This window comes from Hakea prostrata, chromosome 10 (genome assembly GCF_041222555.1).
Source record: "Hakea prostrata isolate BN-2017 chromosome 10, UWA_Hpros_2, whole genome shotgun sequence".
NCBI classification, from domain to species: Eukaryota; Viridiplantae; Streptophyta; class Magnoliopsida; order Proteales; family Proteaceae; genus Hakea; species Hakea prostrata.
In genome coordinates, this window is record NC_142609.1 from 46,161,729 (window position 1) to 46,179,293 (window position 17,565).

The following is a 17,565-nucleotide window of genomic DNA, read 5'->3' on the forward strand; positions in this document are numbered from 1 at the left end:
AACCACATATTATGTGGGGCCCACAAGTAAAAAATAATAAAACATTTAATAAAAATAAACTCAATCACCCTAATCCTGTGGGGCCCTTGTAATTCGTGGTCAACAACTTTTGCCCGTTGAGGGAGACGATCCCAACTCGTAACATTAAAGGGTTGGGGCAATTTTTTACACAGTTTTATCCCAACAATTTTTTCTAAGTGGTTGTTTTCATGCCTCAACCATTTTACTGCTCTACATAGGAAACTCTCACCACTGTGCTAGAAGTACACACATTTCTTGCTCATTTCAATGGATGGTGGTTATGTGTAAATTTTACCAAACTCAACAAGACCTTTGGAACCTTTACTTCGATTCCCCAAGTGCCAGTAACTCAAAAATCCAACAAACCTGATATCAAAAGACATTGATATTGACCTTAGTGTTAGTCTTTTTAGTTCATCTGGCAATTCAAATTGGTAGGATTCACTTTTGGATGTAGGTTCACAATATACAATCACCAGAAGAGTGGGTAAGACATTGCCATAATGCTTTCGAAGGAGAATTAGATGGCATATATCTAGCTTTATAATTCATCACAAAAAGCAGGACCCAGAACACAGTAATAGCCACCAATTGTAAAGCTGCGATTGAGGTTGTCATGTCACACATACATTGGGCAGCTGGGATTAGCAGCTGTTCCCTCAAGTAATTTATGCTTCCATACTTTTGGATTAGTGTACTTCATTTAAGGCTTTTACCTTGCAAGTTATCTCGGCACATCTGGTGTCAAAGAGCATAACAATTCAGGTTGATAGCCACTCAATTTATGACTCAAGTTCCTGAAGGGATGATCATTTGAAAGCATTTGTTTCCCCATTGTTGTTGCCAGAAAATGCTTCCTTCAGAGAATCAAATGAATAATCAGCAGAACAGGTAATATCACTGCTCACTAGTTTTCTAGCTCTATATTGTTAACTGGAACCTACCCAGGTTGCAAGAAAGGAACTTTACCATGAATGGTAGTTGCCCACCTGCAGAAAGCACCTAGACAATAGTACTTCTTGAGATATTCTCACGAATAACGTTTTTCATCAAGCGATAGTAGTGCATCTCAAGCATGAATTTTGTCCTCCATTTTTATCTAACAGAATCATACAACATTCTTTCTTAGAAAATGATACTGCACTTCAGTAACTGCACCATTTAATCAAACAACTGCTGTTTCAATCTATATCCATCACTAACGAGACGAGTTTTTGTACAATCCAAAGAGAGGGACAGAGCCCTTTGACATGAAAATCAAAATGCTTGAAATTTATTAGGACTAAGAAGTTAAACTAGGAACCATGAAGAAACATGAAACAAACCCAAAAAATATCTGGTATCTTGCTTCCATCTCAGAACCAACAAGCAGATTAAGTTAAAAATCCTCAGGAATTAGGTGAATAACATCTCAAGCCTCAAAAGTCATGCTTTCTGCCTCCCGCCTCACAGATTCAAACAACACTGAGGACAGGTAACGCTCTCCAAAACTGGGGAACACAACCTGAATAACATAACAAAGAAGATGAAAATGACTCCTGATGACACAAGGTTATGGAGAAAGGGTGAACAGAAAAAGGAGAAAAAAAATTAGGTGAATAAGAAATTTTCTAGTATCAGAATTCACCACAGAAAATTAGTTCACTATCAACAAGACAACAAAGGAAATAAAATTAATCATTTAAAACTTTAAAACATGAAATGCAACAGCGAATCTGGGGGAGGGGGTTGGCTTAAGTGAGGATTACATAATGAGGGGAAAACTTGATCCATTCAGTCTCAAATGATGGTCAAGTTCTTAGTTCAAAACGATAAAACAATCCTAAACAACAAATTAGTCATTTGAGTCTTACACGTTACTAGTATTCAATGACATAAATGGTAGGTTGAACAATTAAGCTGATTTTTGCAATAATAACACAAGAAAGGCTGACGGTCAAGTTCAACTGAGATGTGATACTTCAAATAACATTAACCAATAACACACAGCTGGAACCCACGATTCAATGGAAACAGCCAACAGAGATCTATAATGCTATAGTGATGTAACAATCTCAAAATAACACTAAATTTGCTGCCATGTCTCTCAATTTTCTTCGAGACATTTTATACCATACAGTTTAGAACCTTAACTGCATAAAACTTTGAACTGAATATAGAAGTCCTACTTACCACAATGAGTTTTCCAGCATTTTCTGGCCTCCGTGCAATCTTAACTGCAGCAGCTGCAGCAGCACCAGAAGATATCCCAACCTATAACCATTATCCCAAAAACATCAGAAATTGAACGACTAAACTCTAGACCAACAATAGACAGGATTCAATGTGGCAATCCAAATACCAAGGTGCTAGTCCTGAACTACCAATGAAAACTTCAATGAGGTAGCAAACTCACCAGCAAACCTTCTTTCACTGCAAGCTGCTTTGCAGTTTCAATAGCTTCCTCACTTGATACCTAGAAATCACAGAATCATGAAAGTTGACAAATGCAGAGATCCAATGGTCAAATACAATTGAGAATTCAAGTATGAAATGAACTATACTTCTAAAGAAGTTTCATCATAATTAGAATAAAAAAAGATGAGTATAATTCTGTCATACTATAACTAGTGTATTGAAGTAGCATAATAATCATGTGCCTGAGAAACAACACCCTGTGTTCCTGAGTCCTGGCCACTCAAAACTATCAATCAGCTTAAAAGGGCAACCCAGAAACTAATGCTTCTAATGTGTACGGAAACTGCTAGGCTCAGTTATACTTTTTCATAGGCCTCTGTTGCAACCAGATAATGCTAGTAGTAACTTAGAGCACTTTGAGATTCCCAGAAGATGGCTTTCTAGTAAATTGCATCCTTATGCAACTAAATAGACCATTTTCTGCACAGCCAGAAGGAATACCTTTGACCCAGTTTTGTTGTCTTTATGTGTGCAGGATCAAAACAAGTTTAGGTGCATGTTTTATAAATCCTCAAGAAGCAACAATTTATTAACAAGAGTAAGACACTATCTAAATTAGCATCCTCAAGCAACATCACTGCTAATAACTTCTAATCGTGGGTGCGGAGGATGCTAATTTAGAAAACCAGGAATTAGCACAAAAGTTCAAGATCCACTGAAGGACAAGCTCCTAGTCAGGGGGCTTACTTGAATCACTTCATCAATGAGATTAACTTCTAATACCCCAGGAATGAAACCAGCTCCAATACCCTGGATCTTATGTGGGCCTGACACAGTTAAAACATAGATCACATCAACTTAACAGAAAAGAGCACCAATTCAGTTTCAGTAAATATAGAACCACAGTTTTCAATATAAGTAGCTAGTAATCAAAATAACCTAATGAAAGTTGCCAAAGATAAACCGGACAGATGTAAAAACGTTAAATACCTAATATTCTGAAATTGATGGAGTTCTCTCAAACTTTTTCATTAATAACACTTAAAGCAGTAGAAATTTAAATTTCGTGAATCTTCTAAATACTTAAAATTAAATAGCTGCACATTTTTTTACTCATATTCAGCATTAATTCTTATTACTAAACCTAAAACATTTTTCAGGAGCTCATTTATAACACTCCAAGCAACAAATCCTTCGCTGAAGGATTAATAAAGGATTTACACAAGAACAAGAGGATGGAATAGCACAAGGAAATTTATAAAGACAAAAGTGTAAGACATTCAAGATGCCTCACCAGGCTTTCCTCCAGATAGAACTCCACTTTCAGATGGTTCCACACCGTATAGCTAATACAAAAGCGAACCAAAAAAAATAAAGAAGTCCAGAAAACAATAAATGAGAAATTTGCAACAAATGAGTAATACAATGAGCTTCTTCATAAAATGTGATCAGATTTACCTTAATATTAGGGTTTTTCTCTTTAAGAAACTTCCCTGCACCTGTTATTGTACCACCAGTACCTATACCAGAAACAAAGGCATCAATTTTTCCACCTGTGCCTTTCCAGATCTCTGGTCCAGTAGCCTCGTAGTGAATCTAGAAGGCAAACTTAAATTTGTTAGTAGGCCTTTGAGTACAGCTCGCTAATCTTGACAAGATACTGATGAACAAATACCTTGGGATTAGCAGGGTTTTCAAACTGCTGTAACATATAAGCATCAGGTGTCTTTGCCAAAATTTCCTCTGCCTTCTGAACAGCCCCCTTCATGCCCTTAGCAGGATCTGTGAGGACCAACTCAGCTCCAAAAGCTCGCAGAATGATCCTCCTCTCAAGACTCATTGAAGCAGGCATTGTAATGATTAGCTTGTAACCCTTAGCCGCTGCCATGAAGGCCAACCCAATGCCAGTGTTACCACTAGTAGGCTCAATGAGGACACTCTTCAGCCGTCACCATTACAATACAATCACAATCAAGGAAATCCATTAGGTTCCAAGAATCATCAACCTTCCTATGGGGATATGCAGTGAAACATTATTTCATGTAATTAACCTTTAAAAAGAAATCAGTATCATCATCCCCTCGTATGGGGATATGCAGTGAAAAAAATTTCAGTAAGATTCCAGTTCATCTTTACATTTAGGACATAAGAACACTAGAAAGTCTTGAAAGTTGCAAAGGACATTCTAGTTTCATACTAGCTGCTCACTATCTACAGTCAGATGGTACAAAGCGAAGTAGATAAATAAATGAAGGAAAAAGAATCAACATCAAAATACTGTTCAAGGTACAGAGTCATGGCCCAATATTTGCTTTGGTTGGAATATTATTAGCAGATCCAGTGGGGCCCAGGCCAGGTTCCATGGAGACTATATTAAAAGATCCAATTTTGTCTATGCAAGGAGGATTTAGGAATTAATTTTTGTTTTAATTTAAAATTATTTCTCTTTTAAATTTTGTGGTTGTCTATCAAGCAACCTTAACTCAGTTTAGTTTCAAATTTTAGACTTAGAAGGAAGGCTTAAGCAATAGCTGCCAATAAATTGTATGAGCTCTTAGGAGGCTCCTCAGGCAATTTAAATTAAAAAAATATTTTCTTTGTGAAATCTTTTTTGTCCTGGAGAGAGGATGAAGAGCTGAAGGAGGTGGACCCATCCCTGTTTCTACTCGTCTTCTATCTTCTCCTTCCTCTACCAGATCTCTGCTGTTGCTGCTTCTGTGAAACTACATCAATTGCTGATACAACCTTTTGAAAACCAGAAGCTGTCCTAGATCTCCATCAAGATTCTGCTACTGAAAAACTGCCAAGAGAACTTATGCTGCTCACCTGTACATTCGATTTCCCAAACATTAGGATAGGCTGATTTTTTCTCAAGTAGTCCCCTCCACAGCCTCTCCATGGGATCCAATTTGGGTGGTACTCCTGCAGTTGGTTTGCAAAACCTTCTAATTCTGATTTTAGCCTATACTGGCTCTCCAGTTGAGGGTTTGGTTGCTGCTGGGTATTATTGTATTGTGGAAATTTTGGGGTTAGTTCACTTGTAGTTTAGCCTTTAATCACAAGGCTTGTCACCATTTTGGGGTACTAGGAAAAGATAAACCCCAATTATGCAACTTCCTAACTAGAGCAAATAATTCACAAATGTAAAACTTGTTATGAAACACAAAACAAGTTTTGCCACCATTTTGGGTTGGATTGCTCTGAACTTGAGAATGGTTTAATGAACTTATGAACTAAAACAGGTCTAACTGCTAGACTGAGCATGAAAAATGAAAATCTACACCCAGATCGCCATTGAGATGAAATAGTTGTCCACCAATCAAGGTCGGAACAGTAACCATATTTCTACAACTCTACATACTAACCAACCCCATGGGAGGGTCTTCCCTCCAACCCCAACCGCCAACCCCAAAAAAACACCCACTTTCTTTTAAAGGAAGGAAGTAATAGGCCAGACATGAGGGGGAAATGTCAACCAACCTTTCCTGGTGTTATAGAGCCCTTGTCCTCCGCATCTTTGATCATACTATACCCAATCCTGCAAGTTGAAATTAGTCAAGGCATGAGAGAAGATAAATCGGATTAAATGGAATTTCCAAATGAAAATAACAAGTATGATGGTCATCGTCACCATCACATCTGCTATATACTGGAAGATAGAGAAGTCACATTATTTACCAGAAGCCATCAAGAAAAATCTGATTAGTACCTGTCCTTAACACTAGAGCAAGGCTCCATCATCTCTAGCTTGGCAGCAATACGACCCACACAGCCATCCACAATGTTGTTGAGATATACTAACGGCGTTTTCCCTATCAACTACTCAAACCAAAACCACGAAAATTACAACAAGAAATTAACAAAGAACACTCGAGAGAAAAAAGATTAGAAGGGAAAGCCAGCCTGATTGAAGCAACTTACTTCAGTAACATCTTTTGCGATTGCAAACCCTGCTTCCGCCATCTTCTCAGATTACTGCACAAGTAGAAAAGAAATAAGATACAGTTTTCTCAGGGATCAAATAATATCAGCAAACCCACCAAAAAAATAATTATAATAATAATAATATCAGCACGAAACCCACACCACTCGAAGGTGATTACGAAATCAAAATACTAAATTCTGTTTAATGATTTTAGACACACATTCAAAGGCCGCCAAGTTAGTGCAGAATCGATGGATCTGAAAATGATATGACAGACGGATAGCATAGAAGATAATTTCAGGAAGGAAAAAAAAAAACAATCACCACGAAAAAAATTCATTTTTAGAGATTTTGATAAATACAAGGGATTAATTCTACGTAATCAACATGAGAATGGAGAATAAAAACCTTTTCTAGATTTCGTTTTTTCCCTACCAAGAAATTTAACGGAAATGATCAGCTCAGGACTCTTAAGGCGAGGACTACGTGAAGCACAGGAGCCAACCTTTCCAATCAAGAAAAAGATTGAAAAAGATGATAATGAAAGTGATGATCACTCTTCTTTCTTGCACAGTTGTACCTCACTCGAGCATGAGAAAGAAACTTGTGAAATGAGAAACAATAATTTCGCAGGTCCAAAAGTGACGTTACAACCTCAATCCTCTCAACGTCGTCTTTTGTCAAATTAAGTTGCTGCCTTTTGGTCGACACCAACTAGCTTTCCTAATCAACCAATATCAGCCTTCAATTTTCAGGGATCGCCAAAAGTAAAACAAACAAAACAAAATATCAAAACTGAATAGTGAACAGATGGCCCTATTTGCAATAACTAAATATATTTAACGATTCCATGTAAGAGGTTAGAGTTTAAATCCCTTTGGATAAGCCGTTGAAGTGCACATAAACTAGCTTGGATGAACTCAATTCCAACAAAAAATATATATATATTAATTATATAAAAGCTCCGCTAAAGACATAGTCGAGGTGGGTCTCACTCGCAATGATGTGATTCAAAAGTATTAGAGGAGCACATTGTTCCTCTTTGATGGGGGCTAATCTAGCTAGACTCCCTTCGGTAGAGTTAAATAAGTCCAAAAGAAAAATGGTGATGTCATATTTGCCGCTGCTGGTGGAATGAAGAACATCTCTATCCTTTAGGTCGAGATGACTGCCATGAAGACTGGTCTACTTTTTGCTTCTCAGAAAGGCTTATCCGATGTCATTATTCAATCTGACTCATTAGTGGCCGTTAACTCTATTTTGGGAACTTACTAGGCCCCATTAGTCTACCTTCAACATTCTTGAAGACATTTTAGATTTAATGGCTCTTTTCAACAATTGTGTAATCCGTGATGGAGTTAGAAAGACTAATAGGCGTGCTAATCTACTTACAGGGTTGATAAATGTTGAGCAAATATTTACCTTTGATCCTGGTACTCCTCCTATCCGTTTGCTCTCTTTGTTAATGAAGAGAGACGAGACTGACAATTTTACAGATTGTAACACCCCTTTATACTCAGTATAGGTCTCCCTTTATCCAAAAGAATTAATAAATTTGTTTCTTTATGGTGGGGTAGAAAACTCTATTTAAGAATATTTAGAATTTTACGGCATATTTTATTATCTAGAATATTTAAGGTTTTTTTTCTTGTAAACAATACTCAAGGTCCCACAAGTAAAATGAAATACAATGCTTGTCTAGTATGTATTTATGATCTTTTTCCATACCCAAAAAAAATGTTTTAATTTTTTCTATAGTTATCATCAAACAGTCATAGCGATCAGGGGCTCTATAGGTCAAGCAGGAAGCGGGTGAGGTGTGGTAAGGGCAGAAGTTTAAATCTATCATTATGATTTTCTTAGATGTATTGTCTCTCATAAAAAGCTACCACCAGTATATGCTAAAAGCACATCCATGGTGTATATCTTTGAATGAAATAACATTCAATAAATCATACAGGATAAAACCTTAATTTCAAGATGGTCCATTATGAGTTTATGTCACTCTATGTCACTAGAACTCTTTTTTGACTCACAAAAAAAAGAGAAAAAAAAAATTTCTTCTTTTGATAAGATCTTCACTAGAATTATTTTTCTTTGAATTTTCTGGGTAATTTTCACTAGAATTAGAATGTGATATTTCTTGACCCAAGCGATTAGGACCCCACAAACTTTGAAGATGAAGATATAGATGACAAATATACATTAAATAACTATATGGATCCAAACAATAATTCTCATTGGATTTGGGTTCGTACGTTACTCGAATTTCCCTTAGTTAATGGTCCCAATTCCCAACCTGACCCAGATCACATGCAAGACATTGCCCAAATTATATATTTTTAATTAAAACGATTTACACTATCATTGTGTGTACCTTAATTGTTGAACTTACAAATAAAATATTATAATTATTTTTTATATGTGATTATTTCAATCAATTCATTTAAATTTGAACATCATCTATTTAACTAACAGAGCTTAATAGAAGAAATCATTAGCAGTTTTGAATAAAGTCTACAGTTGAATTAGTAAATTCAAAAAGTACAAAACATAAGATAGTAATTAAGCTAAAATGAAGAGAAATATCAATAATTATCTCTTCTTATTCTTTTTTTTTTTTTTTTTTTGGGACAAATACTGGGTCAAAGACCCCAAGAGCAAAAAAAACAAAATAAGCTTACGTCCTCAATAATCTTCTCGGCTCCGGCTGGACTTCTGAAAGCAAAATCAGATCCTCTTCGGCTCAAATAGACTTTTTGGATAACCAATCTGCCGCACTATTATTATTCTATGACACATGATAGAAACAAACATGTTCCCTTGATACGAACAAACTAAGAATTTCATTTATTAAATTCCTGTAACTTCCCAGCTTCTCAACATTGGATTTAAGCATCGAAATGGCTTCCGACGAGTCGGATTCTATTTCCACCGGCCAAGCTCCTAATTCGAGTGTCACTCTCACTCTCCGTTAGACTGCTAACAACTCCGCCTCCAACACCTTACACAGGTTGATAATAATTGTAGTAATGCAATTAATATTATTATAATAGATATTTATCTATATATAGAATGCAATCTAGAGAAATGAAATAAGAAAATGTTCAAACCAATACACTTCCTCGGATGATCGTCTTTCGCCAGCTTAAATAACCCATTAGGGTTAACAATTACATAAATGCATGTGATACGGGAAAAATATCGTTGATCTAGGTCCACTCTTGGTTCAACCCTTGACCCCGGTCAAGGACGAACCGACCGACTTAGGTTCGTATGAACTGGGTTTGAAGATAGTGTGCTAAGGAAGAAACCTTACACGATCATCAGGCAAGCACAAGTCTGAGATTCTCGAGATGGATAACTCGTCAGGAAACGGTTATCAGCACTCACGGGAGCAGATGATCGTGCAAACTTGGATAACTGCCACACCCGCAGCAAAAGATCATGTGATCAAGGGAAGTTGTCCATCACCTCACTAACAGGTCTAACCGTCAAGATCTGACAGTCACCAGAAGAAGGCTCGAACGAGTTCAACGAACAAGATTAGAAGGTACAAACTATATAAGTCATAACCTACTACGAAGAAGGTAACAGAATCGTATTCCCAGTAATCATATTCATACTTTAGCTCTGTAATTAGTTGGGACTTTGTGATCAATTCATTAACTGACTCCCGACCCCCATGGTCGGGCCACATCTGACGATTGTTTTGCAGGTCATTCATCAATGATCTAAGGGCTGAGCAGATTTTGGACGCATCAATATGAATACCAATTGATATTTGCCCATCTTCTATCCCATGGAGTAATGGATTCCTAGTTTTACCTCTTTGTTACCTTGGATTGTTAGAGTTGTTTTATTCCATCATTACTTTCAATTGAATGAACAAAATTAACATAACCCATCTACCTAGAAGTGTGTGGTTAAACATCTGCGTATAGATCTCTGATAGTCTTGAATCGCTCCATGCATGCTCCATGCATGATCACTCCATGCTCCATAAGCATGCATGATAACATCTGAAACAAACCTAACAAAATGGAGCCGACAGACCTTGCTTCAGTCGTACGCAGGATTGTCATGTGAAACACTTCTGTAACACTTCTGTCCATCAGATCAAAATCTTGATCGAGATTAAAATTTCTACTCTGACAAACAGAAATCATGCACATTAAATACGCATTACTAAAGCACTTTTGACTAGGAAGCTAACAACGCTTCTTGTCAACAACCGAGCAATCATACTTCGTGACTCGATGAAGATCGTCTCACATATTCAGGTTCCTACAAGAAAGGGGAATGCAGAGCTTAAATTACAATGTGTTTTGCCTGATAATTTCGAACAGAAAAATCATCGAGCACTTGGCCTGCAATAATATTTTCTAGTCTGCCATCATCCATTGCTATAGCTTGTCAAACTGATTGACAAACGCAAAGGCTTTATCCATCTCCACCATCCCTTTCTCGGCCAAGGTCTTACACCCAGTGGCCTTGGCGCACATCTCATAATCATAGGGTGTAGGTTCTGCACCGTTCGGGTGATTAACACAGTTGGATTACAAGTGCAACAAAAACATAATAGCAACAAAAAACAAAAATAAAACAATATAACAACCAGAAACAGTGGTGATCCATCATCATAATTAGACACTAACTTTATATGTTCTTTTTTTCCTCTTTTAATTTTACATGTGAAATCACAGTTATGTGGCAGGTTCCTGGGTCAACTGAGTCAACTGAGTCAACTGAACTAAACAGTCATCCAGATCACTTTCACAATCTCCTACAACAAAGTTTCATGAAGACCATGAATACAACCCATCCTACTGAAACCAGATCAACCAGGATTAGAAACACATCATCTGAAGCAAATAAGTAGAAATAACACACAGGGAAGAAAGGCTAAAGTAAGCGGTTAGCGTCTTAGCGATTACAGACAGGCAATTGAAAGGAAATGAGATTAGGGTCATTATCAGTTCTGCTATCTTCAGGTTTCTCAACTGCTCTTTATGTCAAGTCCTCATCGGTAGTACGCCTGTTGATACCCTGCTGCTATACCATTGCCATAAACTCCATAAGCTGGGTAGTTCATTGGAGCTCCTGGGTAAGGCCCAGCAATTGCAGGAGGTGCTGCTTCTTCTGGAGAGTAAGCATAGGGATCTCTCATGGCCGGTGGGCTCCTGTTACCATACATGGCAGGTGGTGCAGGTCGATCGTACGAGTAAGGTGAAACACCAGCTGGATATTGGACATGGGATGGAGATCTGATGAGTGCAGGGCCTGCAGGTGCTGGGAAAGATGACACATAAGCATTTGTCAGACGGCCAGCCTTGGCAGGAGGCATAGGTCCTCCATTGTTAGCACGGGTTCGCTTGTTGGCAGGGACTGCAGCGGGCCTTTTCTTCTCGGACTTGGACTTTTCAAGCTGTTCAAGACGCTTTCTGAGGCCTTCTGGAGGGAACTCAGCTTCAAGCTTGTACTCCTCAATACATTTGATTATAGCTCGTAGTGCTGATTGTTCCTTGCGTCCAGCATGCTGCTGCAAGGGGGGGAAAACAAAAACCCTTCATTGATTTGATTTGCCTAAACAGTATCACACAGCCTAACTCCCTTATCTTCTGCCCCAATTGTGCCTCTCAACCGAAAAAGGAAAAAAAAAAAACAAAACAGAATTTCGCAAATGATAACAACTTCTACACTCTAAAGAAATAAATGAGATTGACCATAAAACAATTGCAAAATTACTTGTTGCAAGGGAATATCCCTCTACTTAAATGAGGGATTAAATGCTCCAGAGGCAATGTACTGTTTATATCCATGGAGTTCTCACCAAATGAACAGGTTTGTTAGAGATAAACTCTAATATATTTTTCAGAAGAGGCAAAACAAGAATGACAATAATGATACCATGTCGACAAAGTCACCAACTTAAGACAGACCAAAGATGATTCTTTCCAGCTCTGGTGAATCAAGAGAAGCCAATATTAAATCCTCCACACAGTAGGAGAGAACTTGGTAGTCATTCCGAGAAAGAAAATAGATTAACGTCAAAGCTTCCTCTCATTAATTTTCTTCCTCAGGAAGAAATATTTGACTGAAACTTATAGTTTTAAAAAATACACAAACACAGATAAAAAGAAATGAAAGAATTGGGAAATTCATTCAGTAGACATATACATACGGCTGCTCGGCCAGAATTGTTGCGATCCTCCAGAATAGAATTTGCAGCTTTCCTTGAGTCTTTCAAATAAGCTTTCAGCAGGGGAACAGGAGGGAACTTGTCCACAAGACCGGCCTCATAAGTAAAATGAACTGCATCAACTTGCTGTCCCTTGTTGACCAATTCCTCAATCATCTCTGCAAGTAACAAAAGCATGAAGACAAAATCAGGAATACCCATCTCTGACAACAAAATGTACTGTGTGCACAAGAACAACGACGACTTTTCTGAAACATTAAAAACTTGCTCGTTAGCATTTGCAAACCGCCACCAGTTAGACTATGTTTAGCACTTAAGCTACTCATGTTCTGCCTTCAGATGCCATGTCATTTCTAGTAATCATTATGACTAGAATGTTTCATTTTAAAAAGTAATAATGATAATAATAAAGAAATTAAATGTACTGATGTATAACGAATGGCATTGAAATTCAATATTTTTTGCTTTCTATTTTCTACATGAACCACCAAGCATTCACTTACATAAGAGGGACAGGTTAGCATCCTTACACCCTGGGATTTGGTATAATATACCCAAAGATACATTTGATTAACCAACCTGAACCTGCTTGATTATTAACTCCAGGAACAATCCTTATATGCCAACATGCACAAGATAGAGAAAGTGAAACGAACAAGAGGAAATGTTACAAGACAGAAGTAAACAACTCATGAAAGCCACAATTATCACTTGATAAGACTATATGGAATTTCTTTATAACTTGATGCCATGAGATATGGCTTCCTGACTAATAAATTACACATTGACAAAATAGACAAAATAGTTTCTCTCTGAATTCAAGACCAAAAAGAGGAAAGGTCAAGCCTGTCACCAAATTCTCCATTAGAACTATGACTGTCCCTGACAGTCTTATCTTAAATTCTCTAAAAATATCCAAGACTATCTGAACTTATGTTGACCATTGACAATGAAAGCATTAACCATGTGAACTTGAATAAATTAAATCAAACTTATATGCATGACATGGCAACTGAGGAGGTGTCAGAATTCAATGAAAATGCAGAAAATGGGCTACAAACAAATCACTTGCTTTATATAGGGGCCACAAATATAAGGTGACTTCTCCATGAGAGGGAGAAAGGTACTGAATTCTTATCAAATCAAAAGACTTTCATTACAACCCCCTTCTCAAAGAAAAGAAATTTAACAAAGCCCTAGCTTTGCAACTAGGATCAACAAATATGCAGTGCAATCATTCCACTCTTACAATAACAATTTGGTAAGTACAGCCATAGTACATCAATGAATGCACAGTGATACCCTTGACTTAAAGAACTCTTGGGAAAAGAGACAGGCAAACCACAAGAAGTTTATAACCTCTGCAGTTCACATTTTTTGTTACAATAAAATACACCCAATTTATAAGATTATCCACTGAACCAAAACTGTTTAAAGATGAACCATGCAGACGAACCTCTCAATTGGCTACATGTTTGTCACCCCATACACAACCCCTAGACTCTGCCCTTCAAAACAGACGCAGTTAAAATTCAAAATTCAGAGTTGCGCACCCATAGTCTGCAGCCTTTGTTTTTCTTGCACAAGGAACATAAAATATTCTACTTAACTCCAGATACTAAGAGATGCAACCAAATCAAAAAATAAAGGGGTAAAAGAAGCTGAACATATTAAGTGAAAACCTTTCAAATGACAACACATTGATTCCTTGTTGGTTACAGCAAATGCTAGCCTAGGAGCCCTTTCTGGTGATGATCTCCAAGCCACACAAATCTTGCAGTAAACACATATCTACACAAGTCATAGTTATAACTTTGCTAAAATGTCAATTATTCTGGTGGTTAACTGAATATCTCTACTCATAGATTAGTAAGCAGTAGGGATGCCAAATTTTTGAGCTACCTATCCCACGGATTTTCTTCAACTCAATTAAAGTCGTTCCAAACATAGATTACCCGAGTGAAGTCCAATTTAGGATCAAGAGTCCCTGCTGATTTGAGAATAAGGTCAGGTTCCAGATCCTGAATTAAGGAAAAATTATCCGACAGGTGCTGTCATTGGTCAGCTTTATACAAATATTAAGTTACATAAGTGATCTTGTTAGGCAGTGTTCCATAATAAATACAGTTGACACGTAGATTGGATCTCTTTTCCCCTATGAAAGTTTGTTTCTAAAGCTCTAGTTGGGCACTGATCATGAGCAAAACCTAATGCTATTTTTGACCCCTAAGGAAAGAAGCAACAAAGCAAAAGATAAAACTATCTTTGTATCAGGATTTATTTATTTTTTTCTTTGTTTCTTTTTAACGAACCCACTTGCTCTTGTTCACTCTTCCTATTCTTTGATTTCTTTCGTTTTCCGAATTTTTTTGTCAACTCAGGCTAAAGTGTCCGCGTGAAGCATCTGCATGGTTTTCTCCTTTCCTGTTCAACCTCCCTAAACATCTATGTAGACATTCATTCAAACGGGCTGGAAAAAACAGACAAAATGAAGGAAATCCAGGTCAGACAACGTTTCCACCCCAGGCATGAAATTCAAGTTCCAACAGGATTGGGTCTGGATGGATGGTCATAGACATAGTGGATCATGCAACAAGAACCCAAATCTGTCCAACCATTAACCAACCCTAGCAAGCAGATGATAAATCAAAAACAAATGGATCACTGGCTGAAATTGTTCTCTTCAGTAGCTCGCAACATCAAAGCAAGTTATGAATTAAAAACAAACGGAAACGCATAGACTATCCTTGGTAACTTTGTTGTAGTATCCAAGCACTCAACCCATTAGTCTCGAAAAGAGTTAAGATATTTAATTTAATTTAAGACAGGAAAAAAATAACCAGCAGCACAGACCAGATCTTAACCAAAATCACCGACAAAACCGAAAGAGAATCAGTAAGAGTGCAAAACACAAAAAAGAAAAAATATATATATATGCAATAAAGATTATACGGGCCATCATACCAGCCATGTTACCCCCGAGCCCAAGTGAAACAGCGAGCTTAGGCATCTGCTTCCGCCAGGCAGAACCAATGACGAGTTTCCGGTACAAGTCGGCATCCCGTTTAGAGACAACAGCAAACGTTACCAAGTGCTGCAGAAATGTGTGTACGTCCGGAGTCTTCACATTTTCAATTCCCCCACGCTGATCCAAACTCTCCTTCCAAGTCTCTGCAATCTCCTTTGCCCGTTCCTTCACTCTCGGCGGCAACAGAGGCCGAGAATTCCCAAGAATAGGGTCCGCTATAACAGGAATAAGCGACTCCAGGAGTAAAACACAAGCCCAACCCAAATCATTCGACTGCTCACTCTTCTCAACTCGCTTGTCAACTGGAAAGACTTCGGAAACCGCCTCCATAACAAACTTCGGCGGATCGATGCAATCAGACAAAGCCAACGGAATCTGAGCACGAAGTTTGTCCAATTCTTTCTTCTTTGAAGTCACAAACTTCCAAAATCCCTGAGAATCCATCTTTGAACAGAAAGATTTTAACTTTAACAGCATACCTTCTTCACCATCATCAAATTCTTCATCACCGTTTCTCTGAAACGCCTTCAGCGCAGCCTCCTTCCGCTCTTCAACACCAACCAGTGCTTGTTCCACGTTTCCGACGATGGAAACTTCACGTTTCTCCAAGACATCTAGGGATTCCTTGGTCTTGTTGTCTAGGTGTTGGATTTTCTCCTTCAAGGCTTCAGATTTCTTCTGTAGATCTCGTTCTATGGAAGAAAAATGATCAGAAAGCTCTTTCCATAGAAGAGTACAGCTCGTCATCAACGACGTCTGCCTCTGGAAATCTTCGAAACTCGTCTGAAACATCTCGCCGGGGTCAGGAATCGCTAAAGATCCCATTGTGAAGACGAAGGAGTTAGGTAGATCGGAACCCTAGAAATGGGGTAGTGAGACTCTGAAAAAGAAGCCGTCGAAGGTAGTGGGTGGTAAAACCAAAAAGCAAAGATGGGAGTTCTCGAGGAGGGGAATGTACGAATTCGATGACGTGTAAAATTCATAGCTCTACACGTGGACAACGTCTTTCGGATTCTTTTTGAAGTCTCGCACTTCCTGCACGGCTGCACCCGAATGCGTCAATCTCTGGACGGTTCTACGCCTACACAAGTGCTCGGCCCGCATTGGATAATCGCTTCTGTGCTTCGTTTCCTGCATAAATTAATTAGCCAAGTCTCTCCTGCGCCGCAAGATATGGGTAACACGGTCATTTCATATATGTTTTATCCGCAATTTTTCTTTGTTTAGCAATTATCAGGCCATGTGAAACTTAAGATAAGAAGAGGATTTAACAGCGCCCACCTCGGGTTATTCACTAATATGAATGTTAGCCCCTAAGTTATTTAATTTATCAGACAGAACCCTATTACAAATACCATTATTAGTGTCAATTAGTTTTTTATTTATCTATTTTAAATAGAATTTTTTTACATATGGAATCTTTAATGAACCATAAACTAATGTTAGGTCTTCTCAATACAATATATTACGTAATATATTACGTGTGGGTCTCAAGCAAATTAACATTGTTAACCACCCATAAGTATATTCAAATGTAGAAGGATCAAAATATCTCTCAGATTATTTAATACATGATTTTAAAAGAGATAATTGGTCATTAAGCGTTAATTATTTAGTCAAAATAGATATAAATAATACTCTGTATTAAATAATCTAAGGGACATTTTAGTCCTTCCACGATTGAAATTTGAATACTTAATAGCGATTAATGGTAGACCTGTAAACGGATAGCCGAAATCCGCCTCCGAATTCGCATTCGTTTAAGGGTATCCGTATTCCCGAAAATTTTATTACCGGAAAATATCCGTATCCGTCCGTCAAACAACCGGATTCGGATTCGAATTCGGATAATTGCTTATCGGATCGGATAATATCCGGATAAATTTTTATCCGGATAGAGTAAAGTATTTAACATTTTTTCTTTAAAAATAGATGATAATCGATTTCGGATACCGGTAATCGGATTCGGATAGTGGTATTCGGTAATTGGAA

At 37.7% G+C, this 17,565-nt stretch overlaps 2 protein-coding genes across 6 annotated transcripts; both read right to left on the minus strand.

Annotated features, from left to right (window-relative positions):
• Window positions 1–1,272: 1,272 nt before the first annotated feature.
• LOC149003439 (cysteine synthase-like) lies at window positions 1,273–7,047 on the minus strand. 4 transcript variants are annotated; one of them, XM_089136854.1, is made up of 11 exons: window positions 6,849–7,047; window positions 6,340–6,393; window positions 6,128–6,237; window positions 5,899–5,956; window positions 4,094–4,357; window positions 3,877–4,014; window positions 3,713–3,764; window positions 3,166–3,245; window positions 2,417–2,476; window positions 2,194–2,274; window positions 1,273–1,525 (listed from the first exon to the last, which is right to left on the minus strand). In XM_089136854.1, exons 2-11 carry the CDS (start codon window positions 6,379–6,381, stop codon window positions 1,433–1,435), a joined length of 978 nt encoding a protein of 325 aa, XP_088992980.1. In that variant the 5' UTR covers window positions 6,382–6,393; window positions 6,849–7,047; the 3' UTR covers window positions 1,273–1,432. The 4 variants fall into 4 exon arrangements, with proteins under 4 accessions (XP_088992980.1, XP_088992978.1, XP_088992979.1 ...); XM_089136852.1 differs by having other exon boundaries at window positions 6,779–7,047; XM_089136853.1 differs by having other exon boundaries at window positions 6,752–7,047.
• Window positions 7,048–11,092: 4,045 nt separating this feature from the next.
• Window positions 11,093–16,495, minus strand: LOC149003440 (FRIGIDA-like protein 4a). Of its 2 annotated transcripts, none has more exons than XM_089137334.1 (3): window positions 15,510–16,495; window positions 12,528–12,703; window positions 11,093–11,882 (listed from the first exon to the last, which is right to left on the minus strand). In XM_089137334.1, the coding sequence occupies exons 1-3, from the start codon at window positions 16,396–16,398 to the stop codon at window positions 11,367–11,369; spliced, it is 1,581 nt and encodes a 526-aa protein (XP_088993460.1). In that variant the 5' UTR covers window positions 16,399–16,495; the 3' UTR covers window positions 11,093–11,366. The 2 variants fall into 2 exon arrangements, with proteins under 2 accessions (XP_088993460.1, XP_088993458.1); XM_089137332.1 differs by having other exon boundaries at window positions 11,093–11,885; window positions 15,510–16,494.
• Between the last annotated feature and the right edge of the window lie 1,070 nt (window positions 16,496–17,565).

Bases quoted from the DNA above. Each gene is read 5' to 3' on its own strand.
- LOC149003439 (XM_089136854.1), bottom strand. From the start codon at position 6,381: ATGGCGGAAGCAGGGTTTGCAATCGCAAAAGATGTTACTGAA. The intron at 2,477-3,165 runs GTAAGCCCCCTG...TGTGATTTCTAG, and splicing joins TCATTGATGAAGTGATTCAA to GTATCAAGTGAGGAAGCTAT. The intron at 2,275-2,416 runs GTGAGTTTGCTA...TAATGGTTATAG, and splicing joins CAGTGAAAGAAGGTTTGCTG to GTTGGGATATCTTCTGGTGC.
- LOC149003440 (XM_089137332.1), bottom strand. From the start codon at position 16,398: ATGGGATCTTTAGCGATTCCTGACCCCGGCGAGATGTTTCAGACGAGT. The intron at 12,704-15,509 runs GTATGATGGCCC...TGTTACTTGCAG, and splicing joins GCTCGGGGGTAACATGGCTG to AGATGATTGAGGAATTGGTC. The intron at 11,886-12,527 runs GTATGTATATGT...CCCCCCTTGCAG, and splicing joins ACAATTCTGGCCGAGCAGCC to CAGCATGCTGGACGCAAGGA.